This window comes from Cannabis sativa, chromosome 4 (assembly GCF_029168945.1).
Source record: "Cannabis sativa cultivar Pink pepper isolate KNU-18-1 chromosome 4, ASM2916894v1, whole genome shotgun sequence".
Lineage (NCBI taxonomy): Eukaryota > Viridiplantae > Streptophyta > Magnoliopsida > Rosales > Cannabaceae > Cannabis > Cannabis sativa.
In genome coordinates this window covers 63,760,541-63,775,185 of record NC_083604.1, presented here as the reverse complement: position 1 = coordinate 63,775,185, position 14,645 = coordinate 63,760,541, and the positions used below count along the sequence as shown (strand labels likewise).

At 32.0% G+C, this 14,645-nt stretch overlaps 3 protein-coding genes across 5 annotated transcripts; all 3 read right to left on the bottom strand.

Moving 5' to 3' along the window:
• Positions 1-4,493: 4,493 nt before the first annotated feature.
• On the bottom strand, positions 4,494-5,833 carry LOC133028989 (uncharacterized protein At2g29880-like). Of its 2 annotated transcripts, XM_061114288.1 has the most exons (3): positions 5,368-5,741; positions 4,845-5,183; positions 4,494-4,671 (listed from the first exon to the last, which is right to left on the bottom strand). In XM_061114288.1, exons 1-3 carry the CDS (start codon positions 5,716-5,718, stop codon positions 4,660-4,662), a joined length of 702 nt encoding a protein of 233 aa, XP_060970271.1. In that variant the 5' UTR covers positions 5,719-5,741; the 3' UTR covers positions 4,494-4,659. The 2 variants fall into 2 exon arrangements, with proteins under 2 accessions (XP_060970271.1, XP_030506549.2); XM_030650689.2 differs by having other exon boundaries at positions 4,494-5,183; positions 5,368-5,833.
• LOC115721403 (uncharacterized) lies at positions 5,828-9,413 on the bottom strand. 2 transcript variants are annotated; one of them, XM_061114287.1, is made up of 4 exons: positions 9,194-9,413; positions 6,852-7,392; positions 6,522-6,747; positions 5,828-6,430 (listed from the first exon to the last, which is right to left on the bottom strand). In XM_061114287.1, exons 2-4 carry the CDS (start codon positions 7,386-7,388, stop codon positions 6,189-6,191), a joined length of 1,005 nt encoding a protein of 334 aa, XP_060970270.1. In that variant the 5' UTR covers positions 7,389-7,392; positions 9,194-9,413; the 3' UTR covers positions 5,828-6,188. The 2 variants fall into 2 exon arrangements, with proteins under 2 accessions (XP_060970270.1, XP_060970269.1); XM_061114286.1 differs by lacking the exon at positions 9,194-9,413 and having other exon boundaries at positions 6,852-7,476.
• A 2,253-nt stretch (positions 9,414-11,666) lies between these two features.
• LOC115697057 (replication protein A 70 kDa DNA-binding subunit B-like) lies at positions 11,667-13,412 on the bottom strand. Its single transcript, XM_030623966.2, has 8 exons — positions 13,285-13,412; positions 13,106-13,202; positions 12,901-13,025; positions 12,743-12,824; positions 12,511-12,643; positions 12,212-12,375; positions 12,012-12,129; positions 11,667-11,929 (listed from the first exon to the last, which is right to left on the bottom strand). Exons 3-8 carry the CDS (start codon positions 13,001-13,003, stop codon positions 11,759-11,761), a joined length of 771 nt encoding a protein of 256 aa, XP_030479826.2. The 5' UTR covers positions 13,004-13,025; positions 13,106-13,202; positions 13,285-13,412; the 3' UTR covers positions 11,667-11,758.
• Between the last annotated feature and the right edge of the window lie 1,233 nt (positions 13,413-14,645).

Here is a 14,645-nt window from a genome sequence, read left to right as displayed (position 1 = left end):
ATAAGTGTTTTGTGAGTTTTCGTCTCTATTTAGACTCTCCCCTACGGTGACTACTTAGAGATAAACTCATAAAACATGAAACAATGGTGGAAGCTCATAAAATGAGAATAACCTTGACTCTCGCCTACCGGGACAACGTTGGATTCTTATTTTGATCGAATAAAAGGTTGCTAGAATGGTTTCTATTTTAGATGAGCTGACAACTCTATTCAATGAATGATACTTTGACTCTCGCCTACCGGGACACTGAATCAGTTTGTTGAAAACCTTGGAAATTATTTAGGATTGTATGTTTTAGTATTTTCTCTAGTCATTCCTACTTGCTATATGTTTATAATTTCTGAATTGTGAATGAATTTATATTGAACCACGTTATTTTCTGTTATTAAGTTGTAGTTTAATTTCGAATCTTCATTGTTGGTCTAACATGTTTGTTTTTCTAATGAGATAAATCCCTAATGGATTTTCACCATTAGACATACATAATAGTGTAAGATCTCGAAAGATAAATATTGTATATGCAACATCTAGCTGTTCATCAATTGATGACACCTTAGACTAGTATTTTTACAATATGAAACAAGAAGATTACATAAATAAGATTACTTTGTCTTTCGCTAATCGAAGCATCGTTGGATTCTTATTTATAAACGAAATTATCCTAATTCCTCTTAGCTTATTCATTTCGAATTAGCTCAATAATATATCATTGGATGAATAATCTATAAATCATTTCATGTCATTATATTTTCTCTTAAGAAATTAAATGACGCATATGATTATAATCCCGAAATTCTATCCCCAATTGATATAAATCCTCAATCTTAGAAATCTCCTACTTGTATGGGCAAACCTGACTTAGAGTTTGTATTAGTAGTGCTGGTCCAAGATAGAATTACTCATTATATTTGGTATAAATTTAAGTCTTTGACTTTAATTTTAGATTCCAAATAGAAATTTTCTTATATTTCTAATTCCAGAATACAATACAGTTACACTTTCTCAAGTGTTTAATATCCATCTTCTATTAATGGATTAAAACTGTATGGAATATGAGTTAGGTATTCTGTGACCAGGATCCACTTGCAGTATTCTAAGAACTCTTTGATGTAACTAAACCTAAGTCATCAAAAGACACTACCACATTTTTTTTAATCTATGGCATTTGTATCTTGTTCATAGTGGATTTGACAAGATCAATCTCTGCAAAGAGTTAATATGCCTATATCCACTGAAAGTAGTTCATCTCATTCGCAGATGGATGTACATTCAGGGGTGTATATAAGTTTTTCGTTGTATTCTTAAAACGACAACTCTAGATTATACCTTATGCAAAGAAATTTGAAATGTTTAAAAATTTCATTAATTTCTAGCAATGGTTAAAACCATTAAGGTAAGTGATTAAAGATCTTGCGAACTGATAGGGGTGGAAAAATAGTTAGTAGATATGCAGTTCAAAGATCATTAAATTGATTTTTGAATTATATCCAAACTTACCTCCCCAGAAATTTCGAGTTGCATGTTAATGATTAGTTACTAGTCGTTGCCTAATTCCTTCTATGGTAATACAATTTCAGAATGATGTAATGGTTGTATACTTAATGTAAATCATTACTAGATTCATGGATGACCTAATCAAAATCTTAAGAAAAGCTAGAACTGTTAACCATGGTTTGTTAGCTATTCTAAGTGATTAGGGGTGGACCATCCCATAGTCAATAGATAAGAAAGTGTTTGTTCAAACAAATACTACTTTTCTAAGATAATGACTAAGTCTGAAAACAAGTAGCAAATAAAAGAGATATTTTTCTTGATTCCAAAAGTGTTCTATCATCTTATATAACATATGATGATCCCACTGCCTCTGTTGTCTTGTCACAACCGAAGAGATCAATACCATTTAGTTTTCTTAGACATAATTCACGGTACCTTGTCGTAGTGGGAGAGTTTCTAGGAACTCACCTTCTTATGACTTGGGAGACACTAGTGATTAAAATCCATTGTGAGTTTAAACAAGTAATGGATTGTCAAGATAAGAAACTAAGAAGAAAGCCAATAAAACTATGGTTTAATCCATTCACATGGAATAACCTAAAGTTTTCTATTACAAGGACATAAAAGGAAATTTTAGTTAATAAGTCTATTCTATGGACTTAACAAACTTCCTGTTCCTAGTATTATAGGTTTGAGTTTATCTAAACCTATGGCTTGTGGTATACCTGGTAATTACTTACTCTAATGCAAGCAACTTACTTTAGTAAGATGCTGAAGCATTTTCTTTCTAATGGCAATCTATAGAAGCTTCACAACTTCTTAGGCATATATTTTATTTATCTAAGGAAAAGTCTCAACTATTCCAGAAAAGATAAAGCCATGAAAGAATTTCTTATATCAACAGTGAGAGGTCTTAGATATGCTTTTGTATGCCTTAGACCGTACACTGTTGAGTGGGAGTAATAAGTAGGTATCAGATTAATCCAGGAGAAGAACATTGGAAGACAATCAAGTAAATTTTAAGATTAAGAAGAGGAACTATATGTTAGTCTATAAGGGTGTGTTTAAAACTCTTAGACTACACCATATCAGATTTCAAAATTTGCCTTTGTGCTAGAAAATCTTTCTGATAAGATGGTGATTACTCTGGGGGTGGAATAGTGATTTTGGAGAAGTGTAAAAACCTATCTGAAGTCTCTAGGTCTACCAGAGAGAGACTGAATGTTAAAGCTGCAGGAAAGGTACTTATTCAGTCTAAGGAAAGTTCTATACATTTTGGCATCATTCCAAATTGCCTTAAACTACTAGTGTTAATTTCCTGATTAACCAAAAGTAGTTGCCAAAGATATAGAATCCAGTATCCCAAGAGAGTAGACATATAGAGAGGAATTTCACATTATCAATGATTTTGTGATTAAAGGAAGAGTAATAGTGGAGAAAAGGTTGTGGTTAATTCAACCTTTCAGATCCTATTATGAGGAGTTTACTACTACTACACTTGATTTGTATATCAAGGTGTTGAGATTATTTAAAACGCACTTTTTGTTTTATATTAGTGCAAGTGGGAGTTTGTTGGGTTTTATGCCCTAAATAAAACTCATTTCAATATAATCAGATTTACTTATTAATATACAAGATCAGAAATAACATTTAATGTTGCATGGTTCACATGATTTATTTCATGATTATATGTACATAATGTATAAATTCATCTGAAACCCTTTTCACATACTTGATCCTGTTTATTGTGCCGTCAACACATTGGAAAGTAAACATGACTATGTGAATAAAGTTTCCTAGATTTATCAGACATAGGGTTTTACTGATATGATAATCTACAACAGAGTTTACTTGCATTTGGAGAAGTGTTATGTTCTTTCCAGAGCATCGGTTAAAGTAAAGCTCAGGTTGGATGCATGGAGTATGCATCGGAAGGGACCGATATTGAACTTTGATTTAGATTTAATTAAACTTACCGTAAAATCTATTCAAGTCAATATCGCCAAGTTTATCCTAGATCAAATGATCTTAATCCTGATATGATTAGGCTCAATCTGGAAAGGCTATACGTGTTCTTTGATTTGTTAGTTAAGCCTACTTTTAGGTCAGGGTGATACGTACATTTTGGGAACACGGTAGTGCAATTGAGTGAAAGCGCTACCATAAACATGGAATCTATAGCTTCTATCTAGCGAATAGTAAGCAAAGGATGATCTTCTTCCAGCTTGACCAAACGAACATAAATGGTGGAGTACTCATTTCACATAAGCTGAAATATCATTTATACGGGGTCAAGTGTTTTAAGGAATAAATACATTGTAGGGTGTAACGGTAATTTAATCCCTTTACAGTGTAGATCATTCATATAGAGGATCAGTGATCAAATTAGGATTATAACAATGGATAACTAATGATGTGTCTATATGGTGGAACATATAGAGCATTCTATATACTGAGGGCCCGTTTGGTTGGAGGTAATGAAAGTAATGGAATAGGAATAGGAATAAGAATAGGAATGGTAATGGAATGGAATAAGAATAGGAATAGGATTAGGTTGTTTGGTTAGATTTATGGAATCAATAATTGAATACAATTCTTATGTTTGGTTGACTATATAATGGAATGGAATGGAATAAATTAATTTTGAACAAAAATACTATTATTTTTAAAACATGATTAAAAAATTAAATTAAATATATTCAACTTATATATATTTTTTTTTTTTTTAAAAAAAAATTGATTTATATTTTTTTAAAAAAAACTAATATGTATTAAAAAAAATTAATATTTATTTAAAAAATTTGACATATATAAATTTATATTTATTGAATTTACTATAAAATATTACTTCTTTAAAAAAAAACCTAACATATATTTTTTTTAAAAAAACTATATAATCACATAAAAACTTGTTCAAAAGTATAAGTATTCATGTCCAATACCCATATTTATGCTCAAAATAATTGTGTGCAAAATTATGAGCATAACACATTACACCAGATCCAAAAGATTATAATTTGTATACTACTGAATGTCAAAGGCAATATATATTGTCCTGCAAATTATTTTAGACCAAAGTGAATAACCATGATCTTTCTAACTCTTTCCCGAGCTGTGTACTAAAGAGAGCCATCAATCAGAAGTCTCGCCCATTCATCCTTCTCATCATCTGGGACACTGAAAAAGTAAGAAACCAGAGCATTATCTTGCATAATCATGCGAGCTACCTTATGACGTTAAGTTGTAGTAAGTGTAGTGGTCCTTTCTAACTCTTTCCCGAGCTGCATAGGCTTTTCATTCAAGTCTTCACCAATAGCTTTACTCAAACGAATTGAAGCTTTTTCAATTACCTCTGCGAGAATAGAAGCTGATTGAGTAAGTGCATTTGAAAGTTCTTCATGATTTGCAGCTTTCCTTTTCTTCTTTGAAGACCCATCTGATTGAGTGTGAGATTGAGCACCTCTTGTTGCATCTGAAACAGACATAGATTCCACTTCATCCACATTATTAGCATTGCTAAAATCATCTTCTCCAAGTGTAGTGTTTTCCTTTTCAGCTTCAAGTTCTTCAACAACATCTGTTACAGTCTCTGCATGTTTTCCAGTTGCACGATCTTTGCCAAAAACTGCACACAAGTCGTCATACCAAGGGAATGACTTGATCTTGAATGGAGCTGCTTCCTTATGACTCTGCATGTATACAAAATAAAAACCAATAAATCACACCGCATAACCTATCTTTTACTTCACATATCTCTAAAGTATACATAGCAAAGTATTCTATAAGAAGTTCCAAACATTATGCCAAGTTAAAAAGTTTAACATTTTTAAAGCACTAGTTATATTATAATATAGCATATATAAACATAAATACCTGCAAATATGCTTCCCACACTGGTTTTTCCGCAGTTACAGTTTTTCTAATACTGTCCCATCCAAACCCGCTACAAAAAGGTCCAGTCAACATTTCATGTACTATTTGAAAATGAGTCTTCAAAGTTTTCATTCTAGACTCAATGTGTGGCTTAGCTTGTATGTCACATCCAGGCATTCGCTCTTTTAGTTTCATCTCAATAGCTCTAAGATGACCTGGCTTGAAGTTTCCTTCAGCTTTAAACTTCCCTTCAATATTTAGCTCCATAAGTGATTCAATCAAGTGTTTGTCTTCATCTTCACTCCAGAATCTTTTATTTTGTCCTGGACCTCTTCCTTTTGAAGTCTCCATGCTGAAATAAGGAATCAAAATAATGTAAAACTAAAAACTAGAATTGAAATGTTGAACTTGAGTGAAAAATAAAGACATTCAACAGTAAATAAACAAAACTGAATTGATATACACACCAATAACAAAACATAAATTCAAAGATAAATTTCAATGTTGTCAATTACACAACCAGTCAAATAACTTGGCATAGCCAAGTGAAAACAAATATAAAAACCTAGATAATCATTGTGCATTTAATCTAAGAAAAAAAACTAGCTTGCTCTCCTACGTTCCCTCCATTCACTATACATCTCATGTGCTAAATTATTTCTAAACGTTGTCCACTCTTTAGAAGCTTCAATACTTCTTATGGATCCATCAACATCTTCTTCGTCTCCACTGTTAATCTCATTCTCTGAATGCATATAAGTATTATCAGTAGGCATTTCTCTTCTAATAAAATTGTGAAGCAAACAACATGCCAAAATGATTCAATTTTGAGTCTTTATTGGATAGAATGACAGACTCCTAAGAATTGCCCATTGACTCTTAATTGCACCAAAACATCTCTCAATGACATTCCTAGCAGATGAATGCTTCATATTAAAAAATTCTTGTGAATTTCTAGGAGGATTTCCATCTTCCCATTGGTTGAGGTGATAACGTTGGCCTCGATATGGAGCAAGAAATCCCTTACAATTAGTATATGCAGCATCTACAAGGTAATAATAACCTAAAATAAAATAAAGATGGGGATTAAGTTGTCTCCTAAATGAGCTACTAATCAAAAATAAAAAATGTACAATCTAAAACACTAAGCTTACCATTTGGAACACACAAACCATTTGTTCTACGTATGGCATCACGTAAAACTCTACCATCTGCTGCAGAGCCTTCCCAACCAGGTAACACATATATGAATTGCAAGTCTTGGGAGCATACACCTAAGACATTTGTAGCTATTTCACCTTTTCGAGTACGATATTTTGGTTTATCATTCATAGGTACTCTCACTCTAATATGAGTTCCATCTAGTGCTCCTAAGGAATTCTACCATATCATAAACAAAGTTTTTTTTATTAGTATTTCAAACAAACAAACCATTTCCACCTAAATCATTTTAATTCAAGAAATTCAAGAAATATATATTATACCTTAAACCATTTCCACCTCTCATCTGTTGAATTTTCAAGAACAGGTTCAGGTCTTTTCAATAACTCTCCATGTAGCCGAATGATTGAATGTAACACATTATGAAAATATTTGCTAATTGTCTCACCCGATCTCATAAATCGAAATCTAACGACTCTATTTTTCACATGATGAGCAATTACATGTAAAAACATAGCCACTTGTTCATCTACTTGTAAATATTTAGATGCTTTTAACCCACCCCTAGTTTCAAGCATTATGCATAAAGTGCTAAATGCTTTCCTATTCATCCTAAGTTGATCAAAACAAATGACATCACTCTCATAAGCTATTTGGTGCACAATTTGCCTATTGACAAAAATATCAAGTATGTATAATTGTCTTCCCAAAGAGCTTGATTCAATACTATGTTCAATAATTTTTTCCCATAATTTAAAAAACCATTGCACTACATGCAACACATTCATCCAATACATATAAAGAGTTATGATCTTCTTCTTTCTCAAAATTTGTCTTTCACTTACAGTTAAGCGAGCCATTATCCTACAATGACAATAATTGAGCAAAAGAAACTTACCATTATTCATACAATCCACTGAATAATTCTTCATCATAGCACAAAAAAAAAAAAAAAATATACACACATACAACAAACTAGAAATGCCCTTTTAGTACCAAAGTCAGAGAGTACCAAATTCTATATGAAAATCTGAATTGTGAAACCAACAACAATTACATGTTTTTAATAAATAAACTTTTTTAGGTACATATAAATATATATAATATATAAAAAGTTGTGCATTTTGCACTTTCAAAGTTAAGCAACTATATTATGACTCAAATCTAAATTCTCAGTATTTACCATATATCCTTAAAGCATACATGACATTACTTTGTTGGTGTTCATCTTCTTAGGCAAATCTAACATCAAATTATCATTCAAGTCAAATTATCCTTTTTTATATTATCACTTTTAATGAACATTTGTACCAAATAGAAGTGGCTAGGCAATCTCAATGTCTTGATCACCATTTACATGTCCATGATAAGAGCCTCAATAATATCAGGGAATGTTATATATACATATATATATACATAAAAATAATACCAAATATTCTAATCACATGGAAGATCAAACCAACCATTTATGAACTATTAATCCAAAACCAAATTTTTTTTTCACAATCTGATTAATAATATATAATCCAGTATTGTGTTTGTTACTCCAAATTATTGAGCCTATTCCTGTGCTAAAATGATGCCAATTTTTTTTTATATTTCTCATGTAACTAAAAATGGGGTGAGGAGACGTCCATAATCAGCAGGGAGTCCATTGTCCAATACTCCAATCCAAGGACATAACTTACAACTTTTTACATACAAAATAGTAACAGATAAATCTCTTTTTCACAAAATAACCATAATAATAATGTATGTCAAAGCAATCCCACTATAGAATTAGTACAATTCTTTCTTATCTTTTGTTATGGAAAATAAAGAGTCTCTTAGTTTAATTTACACAAAAATCTCTCAATACAATATGGTAAATCTAGAAACATAAATCTTAGTTTAACCAGACTAGTTCAGTAAAACACAAGAGTAATCCCAAATGAGATTGTGCAGATCATAATTTCAAACAGAGCCAAGAATCATCACCATCATCATTATCATCATAGTTTACATGATTAACATTATACAAGAGAGCTTCATATGTAATAAACATTTCAACAAATAACTAGACTACATTTTAGTTTAGGTATAATATGACACAATACACTATACACAATCTTTATCATAAATTTTGGAAAAAGTTTCCTTAAGTTGTCACTTTCTAAAATCATAAGTCCTATAGCCACTAAATAAAGTTCTGAATTCATTATAATCATCACTATGATTCTACCCTTTTTCTCAAATGCTCTCTCTGCTATGTCTAAATAACTTTTTATTGTTGGATCAGTATCCATACATGTCTTGAGTAAAATTCCAGTGTAAAAATTAATAAGAGAATTCCTATAATATATATTAATTTGTTGTTGTTTATGTATTTAAATGCAGAGCAATGAAGCTCACATTTCGTAACACAGCTACATTTTTTGGGGTCCATGTCACCTCATCACCTCTAGATCTCTCCTATTCTCAACTCACAGTTGCCACTGGAACCGTACGGACAATTACTAGATTCGAATTTACTAGACTAGTCAAAACTAGATTACGACATAAAACAATGGCGGTACCACCAAACCAAAGAATGGAGAGAGAGAGAGAGAGAGAGAGAGAGAGAGAGAGAGAGAGAGAGAGAGAGAGAGAGAGAGAGAGAGAGAGAGAGAGAGAGAGAGAGAATTACCTCTGGCAACACTACCAGACTAGCAAGGATCCCGGCACTTGCAGCGGCGTGAGTCTGATCAAAGAAGAAGGAGACGGTCACAGTGGTATCAATGGCAGGTTAATCTTCAGCTAGGGTTAGGGTTTGTTGGGCTTGGCCCATGGCTAGAGTAGAAGAGAGATTGGAATGGAATTATAATTCCACCAAATAAAAAATGGAATAGCAATTCCATTAGTTTGGGAGAATACCATTACTATGGAATTCTTTTCCAAAATTATTATTTTTCAACCAAACAAAATAATAAGGCCCATTAGTATTCCATTCCATTCCTTTCTGGTCCATTACCATCAACCAAACGGGCCCTGAGAGTGCAATTCTAAGTTCTATGCGTGGATTCAACGAAGAATTAATAAGTTAGTGAATTTTAGTGCTAAATTCTTGATCTACTTATTGGAAGCTCGGTTATATAGACCCATGGTCCCCGCACTAGTTGAGATAATATTGCCTGTAAGACTCACGTAATTGGTTTTGATTAATCAATTATAATTCTCAAATTAGACTATGTCTATTTGTGATTTTTTCACTAAGTAAGGGCGAAATTGTAAAGAAAGAGTTTTAGGGGCATATTTGTTAATTATGATACTTTGTATGGTTCAATTAATAAATATGATAAATGACAATATTATTTAATAATTATTTATAGTTATTAAATAGTTAGAATTGGCATTTAAATGGTTGAATTAGAAAATTGGTGTTTTTGAGAAAATCAGATGCAGAAAAGGTAAAACTGCAAAATTGCAAAAAGTGAGGCCCAAATCCACTAGTATAGGGCCAGCCACTTTTGTAGGAAATTTAAACTGATATTTTCATTATTTTAATGCCAAATAATTCAAACCTAACCCTAGTGGAATGCTATAAATAGATAGTGAAGGCTTCAGGAAATTTACACTAAATTTCTACACTTTTCTTCTTACACTTCTGATTCAGAAAAAACTGAGCCTCTCTCTCTCTCCCTATCTTTGGCCGAATCCACTCTCTCTCTCTTCCTCATTGAGATTTCGAAATTCTTAGTGTATGAGTAGTGCCCACACACAGCAAGTGATACCTCAATCATAGTGAGGAAGATCGTGAAGAAAGACTTTCAAAGAAGAAGGAGGTTTCAAAGATCAAAGATTCGTAGAAAGAGATCCAGGTTCAGATATTGATAATGCTCTGCTACAGAAAGGAATCAAGGGCTAGATATCTGAACGGAAGGAGTCATATTATTCCGCTGCACCCAATGTAAGGTTTCCTAAACTTTATATGTGTTTATTTCATCGTTTTAGAAAGTTCATATTTAGGGTGTTAATAAACATACTTGTGAGTAGATCTAAGATCCTGGTAAAATAAATTCCAACAAAACTTGGAGAAGAGATTAGAATGGATTCAAAGCCAATCTATCACAGCAGCTTTAAAAGAAGAAGAGTGCAGAATTCAATCTCAGCTATTAATTTCTTGGGCCAAGAAAGAGAGTATGTGGCGGCAAAAATCAAGAGAAACATGGCTTTCGTTGGGGGATAGAAACACACGATACTTTCATGCGGCAGCAGTTATCAGAAAGAGGCGAAATAATATTTGGGCGATTAAGGACAAGGAAGGGAAGATTTGTAAAGTTTTTCGTTTTCTAATTAACCTTTATTAATACTAGCAAAAATACTACGTGCGAGACACATATATTAAATTTTATGCTAGTTTTTTTTAATGTTATTTGAAAGCAATACAATTAAAAATTAAAGAAAAAATATTATTAGTTATTAGGTGAGATTATTATTATGTGTATAGAAAGAAATCATAAATTAATTAATCTTATAATCTTAACTTTAATCAAAGAGGCTTCTAGATATATGAACAATAAATAATCACGGAAAAATAAAAAAATAATTATTTGAATAAAAAATTCAATATACACAGTTATATATAAGAATCCCATTAATCAAAAATAATTATTTAATATATGAACAATAATTTGTCACACTATATGTTTCCCAATAAAGAAATCCACCTCCTCATAGTCAAAAATAAATAATATATGTAATACAGATTTTTATAATAGAGTACCTAAAAGAAACAAAACTTCAGTTACCATAATTTAAAAAGGTTTTAGTTCAAATATATGAGCAAATATATATATATATATATATAAATATATATATATATATATAGTCCCACACCAAACCTCATCTTCTTATAAATAATATTTTTAACATTATCAATAACGATATATATATATACTAGTGAGTTTCCACGTGCAATTGCACGTGTTAAACTTTTCATTTTAATTTTTTATCTTCATTTTTAATGCCTAATTAATTGTGATAAAATATAAAATGTGAAATTAAGATTTAATATTTGAAAATGAAGTTAAAAAGTGTAAATATATATTATATTATACAATAATAATTATAAGCTAGTTACTTAATGCTACGCGTTTTAATTACATATATAACGTGTCCTACATAAGATGTTTATTATTTAAATATATTTTACATAGTATTTATAATATTTGTACATAATTTATATATTTATTTATATTATTTTGCAGATACTTCAAGTATCATTCGTAGTATTTGAAGTGCTTGATTCACTATCACTTTCGAGCAGTGAGATAACATTGTATTTGGTTTGACTCCCACCACTATATGCATCCGCTCTTGCTTTTAAGTAAATAAAAAATTTACTCACTGTAGAAAGCCTTGCAACCGATGATATGTTTTGATCCTGTTATTAATAATATCATTGAGAAAGATAATAATATTAATGTACGTTAATGAAGTAAATGAATTTAAGTAGTACAAATTACACTTGGGATGTGAATAAGCTCTTGTGCGGTACAATTTAACATCTTTTCTGCATTTTCGCCGAAGAACGTTGCTATTAGTGAGCCTGTGTGGTCTGTTAGTTGAGCTTGAAAGCGGCACCTAATAAATTCAAATACAAATAAATTTATTTAAATCACAAATTATGATAGTAAGATTTGTGCTTAATTGAGTTAATATGAACCTTGGAATTGTCTCAACAGATGATTCGTTGCAGTTGTAGCAGTTAAAACATGATGTTTGATTGTCAAGATCTGCTTTCTGACGGCATTTTATGCAAGTCATGTACCAGAAGGGTTGTCTTAAATTCTTGATGGAGATTGATGCATTTATCCAAAAAGTAGTTTGCTAATAAAACATAATATAGTTATTGAAATAAAGTATATAATATTATGTAAAGCCAAAAATAATTATAAGCACTATAAATACCGAGAAAAGAAACTAATTAGTTAATTAAAAATTAAATAAAAATATTGTACGTACCTCTTGTGGAAGATTTTGAATGCCATTAATAGTAATGATATTATTATATTGAGGAGTTCTTAGAACAGTTTGACTTGGGAAGAGTCTTTTCTCATTGATAATGGCAGCAAGGTATTCTTCATTGTTAATGCTCCTATTAATTTATAGGATTAAATTATCAGATATATAAGAATTATTTATAGATAGGTGTAATAAAGAATAATTTATAAAAAATAAGTATGAATTAGTTTACCATTGACGAAGCTCATTTATTTGTGGAATATTTGTAAGATTAATAATAAATGAACTTTGTTGTTTGGATGATAAAGATATACCTATTGAATTGTTAAAAAAAATATATTATAAGATGTCTTTTAATAATACTAAATAATTAGTTGAAATAATTCTAACCGTTGTGTGAAACAACTTTCAGGCGTGTTCCTATTATAATAGGATTTTGTGGAAGAATTTCACATATTGTTTTTCCAACGGTCTCAGTTAGTTCATCCCACATAGTTAAAGTTTTGGGTTGTAAGCTGCACAAATATATTTTGTTAAAAATTAACATAACATATGCAGTAATTTTTTAAAACTATAAAACATATTAGTTTTAAACCTTTGATCAACAAGGAGAAATTCTTGAATATTTGCAGGTCCAGACTTTGTGTGGATTTTTTTTATTGGATCAGCACTTAATACAACTGCAACAATATCTGTAATTAACATTGAAAACAATATCATTAGTAATTTGACAATAATAATGATTATGAAAAATTAAAATTATATAAATATTACCAACAGAAGTTTTTGTATCAACGTAGGCATCTAGTTGATCAAGATAATACAAGTTGTAGAGATCTTCAAAATTCCATTGGTTTTCGTCAGTAGTTTCCTCAATTGATGTAGAAGTATTGAGGCTCCATTCAAATTTGTGACAGTCAGTAGTCCCGTGATCCGTAAGGGGAAACACCGGGTAAGCTGTGCAATCCCACACCGCCTGGGGAAGGTCAAGTGGGATGATTCTGAGACTGTGTAGGTATGGGACTACACAGTTGAAGAGAGCTTAAATGGATTGATTGGTACTACCTATGTCAACAAGGTGCATCTTGTTTTTCGGTAGCCCATCTCGAAAGAACTCCATAGTTAAGCGTGCTTGGCCTGGGGTAATTTAAGGATGGGTGACCTCCTGGGAAGTTTTCCCAGGATGCGTGTGAGTGAGGACAAAGCACGCTGGAAACACTCGTGTTGGTCTGTAGGGTGAGTCATCAATCCATGAACCAGCCAGAGTGACGAACTCGTGTATAAGAGCCATTAGTCCGTGGGTGTAAGGACCCAATGGAGGCTTGAAGCGGGGACGTTACAAATGGTATCAGAGCCTTGACCCAGCCGGAAGTGTGGTCGACGAGGACGTCGGACCCCGTAAGGGGGGGGGGGTGATTGTGACAGTCAGTAGTCCCGTGATCCGTAAGGGGAAACACCGGGTAAGCTGTGCAATCCCACACCGCCTGGGGAAGGTCAAGTGGGATGATTCTGAGACTGTGTAGGTATGGGACTACACAGTTGAAGAGAGCTTAAATGGATTGATTGGTACTACCTATGTCAACAAGGTGCATCTTGTTTTTCGGTAGCCCATCTCGAAAGAACTCCATAGTTAAGCGTGCTTGGCCTGGGGTAATTTAAGGATGGGTGACCTCCTGGGAAGTTTTCCCAGGATGCGTGTGAGTGAGGACAAAGCACGCTGGAAACACTCGTGTTGGTCTGTAGGGTGAGTCATCAATCCATGAACCAGCCAGAGTGACGAACTCGTGTATAAGAGCCATTAGTCCGTGGGTGTAAGGACCCAATGGAGGCTTGAAGCGGGGACGTTACAAAATTGGTTATCAACAATTCTAAACTCTTCTTGTACTGGCTTTATATAAGCATTGGAAATTAAGTAGACTTGTGAAACATTTAAGGTATCTCCGAAATGATGGATTGCATTGCCATACAAAGTAGCTTGTATACGATTTTTCTATTTATAATGAATCAGAAATATAGAGAATGATGTCAGAAAGTATTTTTTGTAGAGATTTTATAGCTAATTAATTAATAATCTTATATAGCTGAAACAAAATTTACATTCAATTTATATAGCTTATATAGATTTATGAGTTCTA